Below are 19047 nucleotides of genomic sequence, written 5' to 3'. Positions count from 1 at the left end.
GGAGGCCCTTGGGGTGCTAGCATCCGGAACTCCGGAGCTCAGGGCCCGTGCTCACCCTGTTCCTCCCTTTCCAGGGGCTGGAGTCCGAGAGGACGTGTTTCTCATTTGGAGGGAGCTGGAGGAAGCCAGCAGCACACTGGCCCAGGTCCGAAGTCTGGTGGCCCAGACAGACTGCGGTGGGTACTGTTGCGATCCTAGCGGAAACGGGCCTTGAATGTTAGTCGTTGTGAATGGGGGATTAGTTCCATGTTCTTAACCACCCAGAGCTAAGCTCTTAAAGCTTCCAGAGCTCTCCTATAGTGTGTGCGTGTGCATGTGTATGTGTATGCACACGTGAAAGTAGATTACACACACATCCAGAGCTCTCCTATAGTGTGTGCGTGTGCATGTGTATGTGTATGCACACGTGAAAGTAGATTACACACACATCCAGAGCTCTCCTATAGTGTGTGCGTGTGCATGTGTATGTGTATGCACACGTGAAAGTAGATTACACACACATGACTGTAGGTAGTAGTTGCAGCTGTAGAAAGAGCGTCTTCAGGAACTATTTCAAGAGAAGGAAACAGGCCTGTCTAGAACTAGGCTTCCAGTTCTGGATATAGCATGGACAAGTGTAGGGAGCAGTGGATGGAAAATTACTAAGAGGGGACCTCAGGGGTAAGGAGTCTGCCTAGACTGACTCAAGGGAACTGTTTCTGAAGGCAGGCAGAGTGACCCGATTTCCCCAGTGTAGGGATTGTGGTGGTGGTGGTGGTAAGAAATTCTCTGAGCTATCAAGGGTGATTAGACCCTTGTTGGTGATCTAGCTATACTCACTTGGAAGGCTTTTGGCCAAAGTCTAGCTATGCAGAGACAGCAGGAAGTCCAAAGGTTAAGTTCCAGGTGGGAAGAAAATGCAGAAGAGCCTGACTCAAGTTTGGTCAAGAGCAAATCTGCCAAGAGACTTTTTGCTTTTAGAAAGCCCATAAAAACAGAACTTAGTGATGGGGCATTTAAGTTGGCCCTTCCTGAAGACTGAATCACTCACACTATGACTCAATTCCTTTTTTTTCTCCCTTAGTACTAGGACAAACTCAAGACCTTGTGTTTTCTAGACAAGTGCTAAGCCCCAGCCTCAACATTTTGGTTCTTATTTTAGACCATCACCTTTGCTGCTTTGGAGACTCAGGATTTCACTATAAAGGGGCCAGGGAAGAAACATAGCATGTCTGTCTGCAAAGGGATAGGACAAGGATGGGTTTGTGTTATCAATATTAGAAAGATATCACTAAAATCAACTGGCATTTCTTGGTCTTCAGTAGAGCTCTCTTTTGTAATTTGGAATTTTAGAGTCCCTGTAGGAGCCACAGAGGAAGAGTTGAGGTTACGTCACCGACCGATGTTAGTGAGCGGGTGTGATGTGCTCCCATAGGAACGAGGGAATAGCCAGAGTTGTCCCCATTCGGCAGGCAAGAAAACCAAGGCACAGAGAGAACTGACAACTGGCCCGTGGTTGCTACACAGGCAGCAAATGGTAGGATCTGGCTTTGAGCTCTAAATTTAGAACAGAGACCTTCTTTCCTAGTTCTGCATTTTGAAAAGTTGTGAGGCTACTCTTAGGTAAACATCACTTTCTCTGTTATTAGTTGCACCTGTCCTAGCAAGAAAAAATGAAAACTCAGGGCTGGTGTTGTGCTCCTGTGCCACCCACTCTGCCATAGGTGCACAGGGTATTTTAACTGACCAGTGACACGGACACTCTGAGAAGCGTTTCCCCCTCTATTTTCTTAGCAACCAAAGCATTGTTTGAACAAAAATTTCCTGAGTTTTAGAGTGAGAAGGACCTAGGTAGGAGCCCCCCCAAACATCACTGCATTAGCTTGAGTTGATTTCTTTTCATCTTAGTTTGTTCTTCTGTTAAGTGGCTGTTTCGATGTTAGTCTGGAGGGCGAGTTGCACACATGAGTAAACAAATGCAAACTTAGTACCAAGCAGGTACTAAGAGAATTGGATCGTTCTGTGTGAGCTCTTTTCTTTCTTTCTTTCTTTCTTTTTTTTTTTTTTGCCAGTCCTGGGGCTTGGACTCAGGGCCTGAGCACTGTCCCTGGCTTCTTTTTGCTCAAGGCTAGCACTCTACCACTTGAGCACAGCGCCACTTTCAGCTTTTTCTATATATGTGGTGCTGAGGAATCGAACCCAGGGCTTCAAGTATCTGAGGCGAGCGCTCTACCGCTAGGCCATATCTGCAGCCCCGTGAAGTCTCGAGTTAGTGGAGGAGTTTCCTCTCTGAGGCACTGGGGTCCGTTCAGGTGCCCCTGTGAACTGTGGAAGCACACCTTGGAGATGCCAGGCTTTGCACATGGTAACTCATCCAATCCTTCCCGCTCTATTGCCTATGCCGTATTATCTGCTGAACTTACTAGATTGTTAGCCCTCTAGCCAACACTCTAGTCTAATCTACAGTATCTCTTTGTGCCCGAACTGACTAGTCACAGCACAGCCAAAGACAGACCTAAAGAAACATAGGCTCCATGACTTCCCTCATTTGTAGTCAGTACACATCTAGGATAGTCCTAGCAGAGGGTCACAGTAGCTCAAGAGCTGTGTACATAGGACCACGTAAAATGATACTAATAGAAATGAACTCCAAGAAATGGAAACGAGGGTTTTTTTTTAATGTATTGTGTGAAATTATTTTTTCATTCTTTTTTCCTTTGGTTTATCTCTTGTTGTCACTGTTTTTGATTTTGGTACCCTGTGTCACATATACATATATGTATATACATATATATATACATATATATATATATGTTTATCTGATTTGGGGAAGGAAAGGGGAATACCAAAATGGTGAGACAAAGGACAAAGGGTGAAACAATGTAACAGAGATACTCACAAGATGTTGGAAATGAACTTTACAACTTGGGGGTAGGGGGAGCTGAGGGGAGGGAGAATAGGAGATGGGGGAGGGGTGATACTCTTTGACAAGAAATGTAGTCATTACCTGACTCATGTAACTGCAATCCTTCTGTACCACACCTTCACAATAAGGTAAAAATAAAAAGAAGCTACAGGAAGATTACACTACAGACCCCAACTGGAAGGAAACTCTGTATTACATAACAAATTGATACCCGCAAGACACATGTTCAGAAGAAGCCATTTTCTAAGAGACTATCTCATAAAATTATAGAGAGCCATCCTCCCCGGTGTATAAATCTCAACATGACACAAGAATTATGAAAACTCAAGCTACTATAATACCTCCTAAAGAATACCACTCTGATAAAGGATTCCCATGATATATAGGTGGACAAACTTTTTAAAAGAATGATGTTTGTAAGCGGAGGCACAGAAATGGAAGGACAAAGGGTCAGCCAATGCAGCAGTGGTGCTCACTGGACACTGTGCTGAAAATGAACCAGACAACATAGGAGTGGGGATGGGAGGGAAACACTTGGAGAGAGCAATGCACTCTTTACCCGATTTATTAACTGCAATCCCTGTGCACCATACCTTTATAATAACAATAAGAAAAAAATTTATAAAGCTCAATGCGATCCAAGAGAATACAGATTAACAGTTAAATCAAAGTAGGAAAACGATTCAGTATGTTGAATAAGAAATTCAGCAGAGAGCCTGAAAAAGAGCCAATAGGAAACTCTGGAAATGGAGAGCTCAGTAAGTCAGATGAAGTATTTATAGAAAGCTTCAGTAACTAGATCAAGCAAAACAAACAGACAAACTTTATTGTAGCTTGAAGACATGTCTTTTGAAACACCACGTTCAGGGCTGGGAACATGGCCTAGTGGTAGAGTGCTTGCCTAGCATGCACGAAGCCCCGGGTTCGGTTCCCCAGTACCACATAAACAGAAAAAGCCAGAAGTGGCGCTGTGGCTCAAGTGGTAGAGTGCTAGCCTTGAGCAAGAGAAGCTCAGGGTTAGTACCCAGGCCCTGAGCTCAAGACCCAGGACTAGGGAAAAAAAATGTGGTGAAATACCACATTTAGACAAAAATTTTAAAAATGAATGAAGAGAGCACTTAAGATTTTTGGGCTACCATTAAAAGATCAAATGTCCACATCATCAGCATATCTGAAAGGGGAAAAATAAAGGTTAAGAACACAGAAAAATTATTCAATGAAACAGTAGCAGAAACTTTCTCAATCTTAAATAAAACATGGGCATCTAGGTACAGAGGCCTTTAGAACTTCAAATAGACATGACCAGAAAAAGTGCTTACCATGACACATAGTTAAACTGTCAAAAGATCAAAGGCAGCCAATCCCACTGATAAACAGGAAAATTAATTGAAGAGACAGTTGTCAAAAGAAGAAATGCAGGGCTGGGGATATAGCCTAGTGGCAAGAGTGCCTACCTCGGATACACGAGGCCCTAGGTTCGATTCCCCAGCACCACATATACAGAAAACGGCCAGAAGCGGCGCTGTGGCTCAAGTGGCAGAGTGCTAGCCTTGAGCGGGAAGAAGCCAGGGACAGTGCTCAGGCCCTGAGTCCAAGGCCCAGGACTGGCAAAAAAAAAAAAAAAAAAAAAAAAAAGAAGAAATGCAAATGGCCAATAAATACATGAAAATCAGTTCAATATTTTTATCCATCAGGAAAATGAAAATTTAGGCTACATTGAGATTCCATCTTACCTCAATCAAGATGGTTGTTACCAAGAAAATAAGCAATAAATGCTGGCAAGGATGCAGGGGAAATGGAGCCCTTATGCACTGTTGTTCTCTTAAAAATAGAACTTCTGAATCCAGCTTAATCTCCTCTTCTGGCTATATAATCAAAAGAATCAAAGCATAACAGTAATACCTGAATACCATGTTTACCACTGCAGTATTTACAGTAGCCAAGTTATGCAATGAGATTATATGGATGAATGGATAAAGAAACTGTGGCATATGTAAACAATGGAGTTTTATTCAAGTATAAGAATGAAAGTATGCTGCTTTTAGGAAAATGAATGGAGTTTAACATTATCATGTTAAGTGCAATAAGCCAGCCTCACAAAGACAAATGTTTTCCTCCATATGTGGAATCTGGGGGCAGGGAGAAAAAGACATGAAAATAAAAGAGGGAGGATAATAAAGAGTAATCAAGGGGGGTAACTATGATCAAAGTACATTAGATGCATTTTATTATGGAAATGTCAAATGAAACCCCTTTGTACAATTAATTTTTTAATACAGGACAAAGAATTTTAAAATCTATCAGACAAAAATGTAAAGTCACGTTTAAGGACAACCCTATTAGACTACCAGCAGATTTCTCAGCAGGAACCTTACAGGCAAAGAAGGCATATAATATATTTTGAGCCAGAGAGAAAATTACTGCTAAGCAAGATTACTGCGTATACAAGTCTATCCTTCAGACTGAAGGAGAAATAAAGGCCTTCCAAGGAAAGGGTTATAAAGGTACTTGGGGTATAACTCTTCCATTTAGAGTAAAAAAAAAAAAAAGACAATACCATCCCAAGAGCCAGGTGAAAGTATAAATCTCTCTAGAAGAGTAGATATACAAAGGAGAAACATAAACCAATCACACAGCTCAATCCAGTACTTCAAACTATAAAGATGAATGAGAGGAAGAAATGAGCAAAGAATAGTCAAAACAACTAAAAGGAAACTAACCAAGAGGTAGGTACAAGTCCATCGCTCTTGATAATAACTGGAAATGCAGATGTTCTTAATTCTTCAATTCAGAGTTTTTATCATTATTATAAAGGTGATATATAGAGGGGTAACAGTTCCATAAGTCAGGTAAAGAGTACATTTCTTTTTGGACACTCATCCCTTCCCTTGCTCTCCGTTTCCCCCTCCGGTCCCCACCCATAGAGTTCATTTTCAGCACAGTGTCTAGTGAGTCCACTGCTGCATCTGTTCACCCATTGCCCCTCCATTTCTGTGCCCCTGTTACCCTCCCAAAGACACATAAACAAACCAGTTAAAAAGCTAATGCATTAAAAACAAGAGCTAGAGGTGTGGTTCAAGTGGCAGAGCACCAGCTGTGAGCACGTAAGCAAACCCAGTGAGCTCAAGGCCATGAGTTCCACCTTAGGAAATATAAATAATAAAACAAAATAGGCAAAATAAAAAATGTGATGGAGGGAGGGGAGGCGTATCCATAGTAACAGCTGCTGCTAAGAGCAGTCCTCCCCCAGTAACGACATACAGATACTGAGCATGAAAGGATGGAGACTGATTCCCAGCAAAGGCAAACAATAGAGAAAATGAAGCTTATCAAACACTGGTGTGTGTGTGTGTGTGTTTTTTAAAGATCAAATTGAGACTGGGCAGGGGGGACAAAAAAGGGGGAAGGAGAGACAGAAGGAGAGAGGGGGAAGAGGGAAGCAAGAAGACAGCAAATGAGGGGAGAGGGGAGGGGGAGGGAGGGTCGGTAGGAAGGGAGGTAACGGGAGTGCAGGCTCATCTCCAGTTAATCACCAAAAAGCCAGAAGTGGACCTGTGACTCGAGTGGTAGAGCACCTAAGCAAGCTTAAGCCCTGAGTTCAAGCCCCAGGACTGGCAAAAAAAAAAAAAAAGGTGGAAAAAAGTAAAATAAGGTACGAATTGATATCTCTAAAATTATTGCTGAACTTTTTTCAATCTTTTTTTTTTTTTTTTTTTTTTTTTTTTGCCAGTCCTGGGCCTTGGACTCAGGGCCTAAGCACTGTCCCTGGCTTCTTCCCGCTCAAGGCTAGCACTCTGCCACTTGAGCCACAGCGCCGCTTCTGGCCGTTTTCTGTATATGTGGTGCTGGGGAATCGAACCTAGGGCCTCGTGTATCCGAGGCAGGCACTCTTGCCACTAGGCTATATCCCCAGCCCCCTTTTTTCAATCTTAAATGCTCATTCAGATGTAGACAGATTTCAGTGTGGCTTCTGAGCTGGTTGTACCCGTGATCCCAAGTCCCCGGGAGGCAAAGGTTAGAGAACACCAGTCCTAAATGGGCCAGTGCCAGACCCTACCCGAAAGACAAACTGCAGCACAAGGCCTGGACGTATCTCCCGTGATGGGACAGCGCGACACTGTGAGCTCAGCCTCTTGGGCTGAGTGAATGAGGGTCCCAAAATGATTCTGCACTCCTGTTAGTGGTTTCAGTGTTCCTGTGTCTGCCATTAAGCTGACTGCTGCTCTGCATTTCGCAGTAGTCAGCAGCAGGTGTTAATAGTTTAAAAATTCTTCCTGCAGCTGTCTTATTCACTGCTTTATTTTAAGTAATATATGAAGACTTCCTTTCTTCAGAATTCCAAGGCCAAAGGGCAAATGTGGGAAATGTAAAATGTGTCTTTGAATGGACCTTAGCTCCTTTCCCATATTCTTTTTCATTATTAATGTTTTAGGTTCTTTATTTTTACATCTACTTCTTTTGTGCCTCTTTATTTCTCTTATTTCCCCTTTTGCCTAGTAGGATTATAGGAATTAGCCTTAGGGCTGGAAATCATCTTTCAAATGGTTTATAAACAAGTTGTATAGCCCACGGAACTCTTCATTACAACGAGATTTTACAGGCCTTACAAGGAGGAAGTAAAGTTACTTCAGGGAAGCAGAGTCCGGAATTCACCAGGATTTTCTCCCATTCCCTCGTGTTGTTAACGATTACAAACTCTAGTGGGTTTCCCAAGGTTATGAGACAATTTACTCAGAGCACCTGCTAAAGTTGCCCATTTGACACCATCACACATTTATAGACCTCTGATTCCAGCCTGCTTTTGAGTCCCATGGACTCGGCCCTCAGTGTGTAACCCCTGGGGCATTCCCACCCACATTAACCACTGTCTCTACAGAGAATCTGTACCCCTGGTACCCCTGACCTGCCAGGCACCCATGCTCGGCACTTAATAACAGAAAATAGCAGGAAATAAGTATGGCAAACGGTGTAACTTGTCCTCTTGACTTTAGACCAGGACGGGCTTCATGTCACCTTCAGGGGACCTATAGCCCTGCAGCTGCTGTCAGTAGAGTAGCTCACGTGGCTGAAAACTTCACTCAGCTTTCTCACCAGCAGGAAGCACCCAGATAGCTTTCCTGATGGTTGCTGTCTTTCTCCCTCACTTCCCATAATTCTGATTTTTATCTTTTCTTCTCTGCCTTCCCTCCTCCTCCTTCCCTCCCTCCCTCCCTCCATTCCTTCCTTCCTTCCTTCCTTCCTTCCTTCCTTCCTTCCTTCCTTCCTTCCTTCCTTCCTTCCTTCCTTCCTTCCCTCCGTTATTTCCCACCATCCTTTTCCTGAGTTTAATACCACATGGCACCTATAATAGGGGTATTAGACAATGTGTAACAAGATACATTCTATAAAATATAATCCTCCACAAAGTTATGCAGAAAGACTCTGGAACAAAATCTCTTTAAATTCTCCAAATCCAAAGCTACTGTAGTGCCCCCCCCCACCCCCCCACCTTGCTCATTCTCAGAAGAGAGGTTTAGAGAAGACTTGTAATCAAGAACTCTTGGGACTTTCATTTTCAAGTTCCTCAACTTTTGCCTCGGGTGTTTGCTTCTGAGTGGCCGCCCTGGAAGCTGTGGCTGTGGAGCCCCCGTGGGAAGTATCAGATTTTCTCTCTCTGGATCTCTAAAAGTTTCCTTGGAAGGCAGGTGGACTGGCGTGGCAAGACCAAGTGCAAGCAGTAGTTTTCGGCGGCGGAGGATGGAGGAGAGCTCCGCTCCAGGGCTGCAAATCCTTGAAGGCTGGAAGCCCTGGAGAGAAGGGCAGATGAATGGAGGACAGGGAGGGGGAAGTGTGCACTGATCAGCCGTTTATCATTTTGCTTGTGCCCCTGGCTATAGTGGTGATGGTTTTGCACACACATTGGCCAGTATAATTTATCCTTGAAAAGCATTGGGAGATTGATGAATAGGATGGAGAGAACCAGGAAAGTAAATTCTGTGGCATAGATGTGTTCTACCCTCTGCTTACCACGCCCATTACTCAAAGGAGATCTTTAGCAATCTGTCAAGTGGAATGGAACAGCCGCCTAAGCAGCATTCCTTGTGAGCTCACACTTCTACAATAAATGAAGGCTCTGTAGGTGAGAATTCGTGTAACACTCTTAATTAGGATAATTGCAGGGGAAATGGAAGGACCCTCTTAGAAAGCGGCACTAATGAACAGATGATGCCTTCCCTTGCTCCGCCTCTAGCTAGTGTAATTACCATTGACAATGAAAAGATTTCACTCCTCCTTTCTTTCCAGTTTTGGGGGCACCTGGGCTCTTTGATTGTAATTGCTCAGCTGTCCCCTTCCTTTTGAAAGTTCAGCTTGCTTTAGGGTGTTCACCTGAACCCCCTTTCTCAGCCTGTCGCTGCACCCCACAGGGCTACTTTCAAGCGGCTGCACAGTCCTGTCCTGGATAAGCTACGAGTTAAAAGTTAGTTCCTGCCTCTTAAAAGCCCTTCGCTGGGATTGGGTTGAGCCTGTCTTCACAACAGTCTTTTCTTGTCCACTTGAACCTGTACTTGATAAAGGGCTTTGTTTCTTTTTCCTATGGAAGCAAGGCAAAACAGTGGGAAGATGTTACATGATGTGTGTTGCTATGGAAATAATTGAATAAAAATCCTATTCCTTCTATACCTCCTTACGGGGGGGGGGGGGGCGGGGAGCAAAGAATAAAGAGGAGATAAAAACTTAGGGAGAAATTAACATAATCAAGGTGGGAAAGTTAGTTCTGGAAAGGTTTCTCCAGAGCCAGATATTCCGCCCAAAAGCCGGGTGTCCGCTTCCTGCTGCTCTCCTGGGACAAGCGGCTCTAGCAGGGGAGCCCCAGGATCAAAGCTCCGAGAAGCCTGTTTTGAGCTCCCTGGAACAGGCTGGGGCTTGAAGAACCTTGTGATTCCTGTGGAATCCAACTGCTAGCATTAAGGATGGTGCTCCAGGAGGCTTTTGATACTGTGTTGGCTTAAAGTTCAAAAGCTGAAAGGAGCTTCTTGGATGAGTTTCAACTCTAATAGGTTTCAGAGTGGATTTCCTCAGAGGTGTTTTATTAAAATGCAAGAACATGGCTTGCGTGGACTAGCTCCTTTACATATTATCAAGTAATACTTGCCTCCAAAGTATTTTTTTCTTTAAGTCTTATTCTCATTAAATATCCTCTTAAATATACAGTAAGGGGTAAGTCTGGGTAGTAATTTGTTTCCCTATAGAGAATGCTACTTTTAGATGGTAGTCAGTGCTTTGTATCCCTGGAGTCCACATCTGAAGATTCAACCAACTTTGGATAAAAAAAAAACATGGAAAAATGGCATATGTACTGAACATATAGAGACACAATGATTCTGTCATCATCCCCTTGAACAGCACAATAGCAATCACTTACATAACAGTTACACTGTATAGGTAAATCATCTACAGATGATTTAAAGTGTATGAGAGGATCAAGTAGGTTATGTTCAAGGACCACACCACAAGAACATAAGAGCTGAGCATCTTTGCATTTTGGTGACTGCAGGGCATCCTGTAGATACCCAGAGGGATAACTGTACAGGGAACCTCAGTGTAGTGTTCTGAGTTATACAGTCACTTGATAGCATGATCAAGGGGAGATGTCCTTGATATATATGTAACACCCTGTATGTGCTGGATTCAAGTAGGTGAGATGTCCTCAGGCCCCTGAGATGATGAGTGAGACCTGTAGATCTAGAGAGCTGAGATCCCACTTCTGAATAGAGATCAATTCACTAAGGTAGCAGGAGTGGAGGCAGTCAGCAGTCTTGGCAAGCTGACTTACTCTACCTCCTCACAGGCTGTGGGTTCTAATTTTCTTTCCCCCTCATTACAAAGTACCTCCATGTGACCTTTTTCACGTAGGACTTGGGTGCTGTCCCAGAGCTTTTTTGTTCAAGGCTAGTGCTCTACCACTTGAACCATAGCTCCACTTCTGGCTTTTTTGGTGGTTCATGGAGATAAGAGTCTCATGGACTTTGTTGCCTGGGCTGGCTTTGAACCTTGATCCTTGGATCTCAGCCTCTAGAATAGATGGGACTACACGTGTAAGCTATCAGTACTTGGCCAAGGATACTGTTTTTTATCTGCAAGTGAAGACCCCTGCCTAAACTCAGGTCAAATGATATGACTCCCCTCAGCTTAAATGACATGCCAAAGTCAATAGGTAATAGTCAGGACTTGAAGCCAGGGCTCTGATCCTAAGTCTTAATACCTTCCTGACATTCAGCCTTAGTTCATCGTCTGGCTCCACTCCGTCAACTTGAATAGAGGAGGAAAGGGGGTGAAAAGTGACAGGTTCCTGTTGGCTAATGCTGCGAGCTAACTCTGCCAGTTCCTGAGATGCAGTGTAGCCTTTGTGGTCTATCAAAGATCACGTCCCAGCTCAGTAACTAGGAGGTTAGGTATGTCATATGAACAACTCATACAGAATGAATGGCTGATGAACTGTGATTCCAAAAACAGAGTCAAGAACACCGCCTGTGGAGAATGGGCCAAATCCAGAAGACACCTGGGATTCTAAGAAGTGGCTAGAGAAATATGGCTTGAAGGCCCAGAAGTTGTCATTTTACGATGTCCTTGCCGAATGTTCCTTCCGCCATGCCGACGGAGTTGTTGATATAAAAGCCAAACCAGAGAACGACTCTGTGCAAACCAGTGCGGTAGGTGACATGAACCCGGGTGGGGGTGGGGGGCACGCCCTTCCCATAATGCCCTAGGTGAGTGAGGCTTCACTCAGACCAGAAGCCAAGGATGGGACCACACTAAAGGCAGCCAGGCGCTCCTTCTGCTTCCCGGCCTGCTCAGCCCTGAGTGGTGTCTGTGCGATGGAGACAGCATCCTGGGTTCCTAGAGGCCTTAAGTAAGGCGCGTGTTGCTATATCCGAATCCATTAGGCTGAGTCTCTTGTTTCCTTCCTTCCTTCCTTCCTTCCTTCCTTCCTTCCTTCCTTCCTTCCTTCCTTCCTTCCTTCCTTTTTGTGCTGGTACTGGGTCTTAGACTCAGGGCCTCAGATTCTCACTGTGCTTCTTGGCTCGTGGCTGGGAACATTCTATCACTTGAGTCATGCCTCTAGTCCAGCATTTTGTCAGTTAATTGGAGATAGCCTGAAGGACTTCTCTGCCTTGGCTGGCTTTGAACCACAATCCTCAGATCATAGTCTTCTAAATAACCAAGGTTATATAATGCCACAGCCCACCAGTTCCCAGCTAAGCTGAGCATTTTATAAAGAAAAGGACTTGCATGGGCCAAGACCGGGCATCCCTGTTTGTTTGTCTCTTAGTTGTCTGAAAACATGGCTGAGAGGTGAAACTGGCAATAGCTCTGTGCGGAAGAGGACTGGGTGCCTGGGTGTTTCCCTTCCTGGCGGCCGGCCTGCTGTCCGAGGCCAGCACTGCTCCTTCAGAGGCAGTGCTCGGCTGAGTTCCTGCTAGGCTTCATCTCTTCAGCGTTCCCCTGCCTCCCCACGCTGGAACGCGGCATCTAGTACATGAGCTTGGGGGGGATACTCAAGCCGTCTCCAGATCACAATCCTGGATGTAAGCCACCTATCCAAGCGATGAGTTCAGACATTATGTACAAAGAGAAGCTTTTCGTGGAAGACAAACTGCTGATGAGTTTGCCAGAAGCAGGTATTTCTGTGGCCCTCTTGAATTTTCACTGGCTTAAAGATTCCAATGACCACCTGCTAGTATGTAAGAGACGCCAATAAATATAAAATTAGCTTCTCCATAGGGTTAGAGCAGCGGATGAATGTGTACTGAAAACTTTGAAAGCTGTAGTTCCATTGTGCTGACTAGGTCTTAAGGGACTAGGGCTTGTTCTTCGGCTTGGCCCTGGCCCCCAAGGAGAGGTTAATGTTCAATCACAGTATTTTCTAGCATAATGCCTATGAGTCAGTAGGTCTGAGGTGGAGCCTAAGGATTTATATTAATAATGTCTTAGTCCATTTCATGGTGCTGTAACCAATTTCTGAAACTGGGAATTGATAAGGTTTATTTGCTTATCGTTTAGGAGGTTAAAAGCATAGTGCAGCATCTGTCCAGCTTCTAGTGGGGCTTTACGTCCTGTCAACTCAGGGCAGAAAAGCAGAAGAAAGTGGAAGGTCATGTGTGTGAGAGACAGATGTGCTTTGTAACCCCCACTCTTGGGGTAACTAATCCAGTTCTGAGAAACCTCACCCACTCCTGCAAGGAAAACATTAATCTCTTTTAAAAGCCCCACCTCCCAACAGCGTCATAGTACTGACCAAACCTGAAGGTGGTGGGAAGAAAACAGCAGCTAACAATCCAGTCTGCAGTGGTTGTGGAGGCTGCTGGCCCCACCACGCTCTGAAAAACACCCAGGTGTAGAGTAGGGGAGAAGAGAGGGGAATGGCTGGCGGTGAATAGGATCAAATGAATGATACGTGTGTGTGTGTGTAATATATGTGATAATGCCTTAATGAAACCTACTATCTGTATGACTAATGAAATCTTTTCAGAAAAAGAGAATAGATCCACAAGACAGAATAAAAAATCTTAGAAGTATGGAAAGACTAAGCACTGCCTTTATATGAAAGAGAAAGTGTAGACAAAATGAGTATTCTAAATTTGTAAAACCAAAGGAAAGCTCTGCGATGAGATGGCAAGATCCTAGAGATGCACTGTGGTGTAGAACGAAGCGCAAGTCTGCGGAGCCGCAGCCCCGCAGGACTGGAAGAGAAGGCCTTCAGCAGACAGCGTCACTTGACCTATTCTCGAAGGCTCTGCTCAGTGTCAAGATCATGGCAGAGAGGTTGTAGGTCCAACCGAAGGAAAGCCCAGAGTCTGGCTGACCCGAGTTCCCCTGAGCCCCTCCCCGGGAAGGTCTTTCCGTTTGGGACCACGTTAGCCATGCCGTGCTGTGTTCTTGCTTCTTACCAGTGTGTGTTTACAGTGCACTGCAGGGGAAAATGTAGAAACTGAATTAGAAAAATGCAGAACTGACGTAAGTCTTGCTTCCTGGAGTACCTGCCACGCAGAACTGTTGCAGCCGTGCGGGGAAATCTCATTTGTGAGCTTCATTCCCCAGCAGTGTTCTAGTTTCGTAGATATTATTCAGTGATGCTCAGGAAGTCATACGTAACTATATTTTCATTTTAACTGCATTAAACTACATTTTTTTAGACCTGGACATTTGAAGATACACAGCCTTGTTGATTTGAGGAAGTGTTTGACATTATCCCACATACTATGCAGGGCTCCTTCTCTCTCTCTCTCTCTCTCTCTCTCTCTCTCTCTCTCTCTCTCTCTCTCTCTCTCTCTCTCTCTCTCTCTCCTTTCTTGTCGGCCTGCCTCCCTCTGCTAGAGCCATGAGCATTTCTAACAATTCACCGAGGACTTGGATGAGATCACCCCTGTCTTTCTGACCTTGTCCGTGACATCTGGCGCAAGGACAGGTGTGGAGCAGAATATGCCAGAGCAGAGCATGCTGGATGGCACTTAGACTTGAATGATGTTACAGTGGGGACGTGTGCTCAGAGCTGCCCTAAGTAAGGCAAACACACAAGTCCCACTTGGGTCCTTTTCTTTCTTTGAATGGTTTCTGGATAGCCTCTGTCCTTTCTTTTCCTTAGGAGTCCCAGAAGAAGACAGTCCATGCAAAATACTGCAGCAAGTTTTTACACTCTTCCTGGAAGGATGGGAGCTTGGTCCACATCAGCATCACCAAGGAAAAGTGCAAGTGGTACAGTGAGAGAATTCATACAGCCCTGGGTGAGATCCAGAGGAGGTGGGCATATTCGCAGGCAGGCACAAGTGGCCTGATCTTTCTTTAAGTAGGAGGCTGTGTGGTTTCTTGGTAAGAGCTTAACTAAGAGAAATGATCAGAAAGTACCTTTGTCCTCCCTCTCTGTGGGGTCCTGAGAATCTGACCATGCTCATGAGTCTGGAGTAGGAAGCTGGACTGCTGGTGTCAGCCCGAGAAGATGAGAGGCATTAACACCTTTACCTTCCATATGCCGAGGGAAAGCTTCAGATCATAAGGAGCAAATTCCTCTCGGGAAGTGGGCCTGGAGTCTGTGAGACCCTCGGGTCTCCACCCATCTCCACTCTGCTCCCTGCTGTGGGACCCTAGACAGTTACTTCATGTCTGTGTGCATCCGTCCTCATTTACAACGTGGGAATAGGAATGCCCTTGTAGATTTTTTCTAGACAATGGATCAGATACTAAATATAGTGATTTATTACTGGTCTTTAATAACCATTTGAAAGTTAAAGCTCCCTCCATCCTCCTGTGGTTTCTATGATAAAGACACAAGTTACAAACACTCATCTGCCCAGCGTTTACTCACAGAACCCTGGCCTTTCAAAACACAGTGATGAATTATTCTCTCTCTCTCTCTCTCTCTCTCTCTCTCTCTCTCTCTGTGTGTGTGTGTGTGTGTGTGTGTGTGTGTGTGTGTGTGTGTTGGTAGTATCTGGGCTTGAACTAGGTGCCTGGGCACTGTCCCTTAGCTTTTTCACTCACGCCTGGTGCTCTGTCTCTTGACCCATAGCTCCACCTCTGGGTTTTGGGTGGTTAAATGGAGATAAAAAGTCACAGGTTTCCCTGCTTGGCCTGGCTTTGAACTATGAGCAGCTAAAATTACAGGCCTGAGCCTCCAGCGCCGGGTCTTGCCCGGTGTTGATGGACTGCTCTTCACGAGCGATCCCCGGCCTGGAGTCTCCTCTGCGAAGGTTTTCGAGCTGACCTCCTGGGAAGAGTCGTCTGGGTTTCTGAGCTAGGCGGAACATACGGCTTTGAAAGCAGAACTCCACCTGCTCGCCTCTGGGTCCCTTTGTCCTTTGGTCGAGCATTATCAGAAGCCTTCTTTCTTTTCCATTTTCTGGAAGACTTTGGTTCTCATATGCTTGGTAGATGATGCTATTGGAGCCATATAAATCTGGAGGTTTTTTTGTGGGAATGTTTTTATCCATGCATTCAATTTATTTAAATGCACGTAGAGCTTATATTGATGATTTAGTTCGGCTTTAATTTCATAAATCATACTGGCTAGAAGTTATCTACTTTATTGATCTTCTAAAAATAGCTGTATATGTATATGGGTATACATATATATGAATGTACGTATACATATACACACATACACACACTCATACTTCCTTTGCCAATGAAGTTTACTTTTAATCTTTATTGTTTCCTTCTCCTTATTTTGTTTTAAAATTTCTGTTTTTATTTTCAAATTTTTATTATCAAACTGATGTACAGAGAGGTTACAGTTTCATACGTTAGGCATTGGATACATTACTTGTACTGTTTGTTACCTCGTCCCTCATACCCCCCTCATACCCCCCTCCCTCCTCCCCCTTTCCCTTTCCCCCCATGGGGTGTTCAGTTCACTTACACCAAACAGTTTTTTGTTTTGTTTTGTTTTGTTTTTGGCCAGTCCTGGGGCTTGGACTCAGGGCCTGAGCACTGTCCCTGGCTTCTTTTTGCTCAAGGCTAGCACTCTGCCACTTGAGCCACAGCGTCACTTCTGGCCATTTTCTGTATATGTGGTGCTGGGGAATTGAACCCAGGGCCTCATGTATAGGAGGCAAGCACTCTTGCCACTAGGCCATATCCCCAGCCCCTACACCAAACAGTTTTGCAAGTATTGCTTTTGTAGTTGTTTTTCTTTTTTTACCCTGTGTCTCTCAATTTTGGTATTCCCTTTCTATTTCCTAGTTCTTTTTTTTTTTTTTTTTCCAGTCCTGGGCCTTGGACTCAGGGCCTGAGCACCATCCCTGGCTTCTTCCTGCTCAAGGCTAGCACTCTGCCACCTGAGCCACAGTGCCCCTTCTGGCCATTTTCCATATATGTGGTGCTGGGGAATTGAACCGAGAGCTTCATGTGTAGGAGGCAAGCACTCTTGCCACTAGGCCATATTCCCAGCCCTCAGTTTCCTAGTTCTAATACCATTATACATGGTTTCGAATATACTCAGATAAGATTACAGAGATAGTGTAGGTACAACCACAGGAAGGTGATACAAGAACATCATCAATAATAGAAGCTACAGATACACATGGGACGTTGAAAGTAGTTACAACTGTGATATAACAATCGTTTCCATAACATGGAGTTCATTTCACTTAGCATCATCTTATGTGTTCATAAGGGTATAGCTATTTAATCTTTATTGTTTCCTTCTCCTTATTTTGTTTTAAAATTTCTTAAGGTGGATGCTTAGGTCACTTGGGATCTTTTTTCCCTTATAATGCAAGCTTGTAATTTTATAAATTTCCTTCTGAGTATGTCTTTAACTGACTTATATGTTTTGATATGCTTTATTTCATTTGCAGTCATTTCAGAATATTTTCTGGTTTCTTCTGTGACCAAAGGATTATGTCAAAATGTGTGGCTTACTTTCAAAGGTTGGGGGCTGGGATGTAGCTCAGTGGCAAAGCGCTTGCCTAGCAAGTGCAACATCCTGGGTTCGATCCCCAGTACCAAAAAAGCAGAAAAGACAAAAAAAATGTTGGTAAATTTTCCTGATAGCGTTTTGTTATTGATTTTTATTTTAATTTCACCATGAACATAGAAATACCTTATTGCTTCAGTTCTTATAAATATATTAGAACCTGCTTTGTGTCCCAGAATATGAAAAAGCTGCTTTTGGGGGGACAGAATATACTATAAATATCACAGTCTGAGCTGGTTTATAGTGTTCATCTTTTATATTGTTACTGATTTTCTTTTTCATTGTTCTATCAATTATTGCAAAAACAATGTTGACATCTTCAACTATAGTCTCAGTTCTATCCATTTTTTTCTTTACCTGTTTTGAGGTTCTGCTGGTAGAGTCATACATTCGGATGGTATGTTCTCTTGGTGACTCAGCTCCTATGTCATTATGAAATCTTCCCTTTTATCTTTGGTAATATTTCTTGTTACAAAATGTACTTTGCCTTCTCTCGGCCCGGCCGCTCCAGCTTCCTACTATAGCTTGTCGGTGTGGTTCATCTTCTTCCTGTCCTTTGACTGTCACAGGTCCGTGTCTTAGGCTTAACTAGGGTTCTTGTTTTTCAGTACCATCTAGGAATCTCTCTCTTTTAATTGGGATATTGCGGTTGTTTACATTTAATGTGATTATTGATTTGGCTGGGTTTAAATTGAAGATCTTGTGGTTTGTTTTCTAGTTGTCTCATGTGTTCTCTGCTTCCTTCTTGCCTTTCACCTTGTTTGATTTTTATAATTCCATCCTATCTCTATTATTGTATTAATCTACCTCTTAGTTATGCTTTGATGGTTGTGTGGCTTCTTAGTGTGTACAAGATACAGCCTTTAATGATCCTACCAGAATTATCTTCACATACTATTGTATCGCTTCCGTTTTCCATTTCTCCCTTCCGCCTTGTCTGCGGCCATCCTGCACTGCTACATATGCCACAGACCCCACAACACGTTACCGATAGTCTATGGTCTTCAGATTTAGATTAAAAATTAGAATAAATCTGTTTACTCACATGCTTATGGTGTCTTTGTTCTCCTCACTCCTTTCCATGGGCCACGTCTCCATTTGGCATTGTTTTCTTATAGGGGAGGCCTGTTTATGATTAATTGTATTAGCTGTTTTAGCTTGCAGAACTCTCTAATTCATCTTTATTTTTTGAAAGATACTTTGGCTAGGGATTGGATCCTGGTTTTAAATTTTTTACATTTTGTTTTAAAAATCTTTCTGTAATGTTTTCCTCCTGGCCTGTCCTGCATGAATTACGAACAGAGAGCTCTTGTTATTCTTAAGTTGGTTCCTCTACATATAAACATATTTTCTGTCTCTGGTTGGTTTTAAGAATTTTTTCTTTATCACTGGATTTCATCAATTTTATTATGCTGCACCTTGGTGTGATTTCCTTCGCTCTTCTTCCTGTTGAGTTCTTTGACCTCTGGGATCTGTAGGGACATTATTTTACTAAAAATTAGAAACATTTTTGCCCATTCCTTTTCAAATACCTTTTCTGTTTCCCCGTTTCTTATTTCTTCTGCTATGTATTTTTAAAATGTTCCTGATCTTTTCCTAATGCTTAATTTATTGCTAACACTGTGCAATGCATTTCTCATCTGGTCCTGTATTTGTTTAGAAATTCTATGTGGCTCTTGTATCTTCTATT

At 43.7% G+C, this 19047-nt stretch overlaps 1 protein-coding gene across 1 annotated transcript in view; it reads left to right on the top strand.

Moving 5' to 3' along the window:
- Nucleotides 1-19047, top strand: part of Vwa3b (von Willebrand factor A domain containing 3B) — a 125888-nt gene that overhangs the window by 32791 nt on the left and 74050 nt on the right. Inside the window, exons 7-9 of the mRNA XM_048353494.1 lie at nucleotides 75-176; nucleotides 11399-11595; nucleotides 14529-14683. Coding sequence (XP_048209451.1) covers nucleotides 75-176; nucleotides 11399-11595; nucleotides 14529-14683 — 454 coding nt within the window. The remainder of the gene's footprint in view (nucleotides 1-74; nucleotides 177-11398; nucleotides 11596-14528; nucleotides 14684-19047) is intronic.

The sequence above is a fragment of the Perognathus longimembris genome, chromosome 8, assembly GCF_023159225.1.
Source record: "Perognathus longimembris pacificus isolate PPM17 chromosome 8, ASM2315922v1, whole genome shotgun sequence".
Lineage (NCBI taxonomy): Eukaryota > Metazoa > Chordata > Mammalia > Rodentia > Heteromyidae > Perognathus > Perognathus longimembris.
The sequence above is the reverse complement of the archived record's forward strand: the minus strand, read 5'-3'. Positions and strand labels throughout refer to the sequence as shown.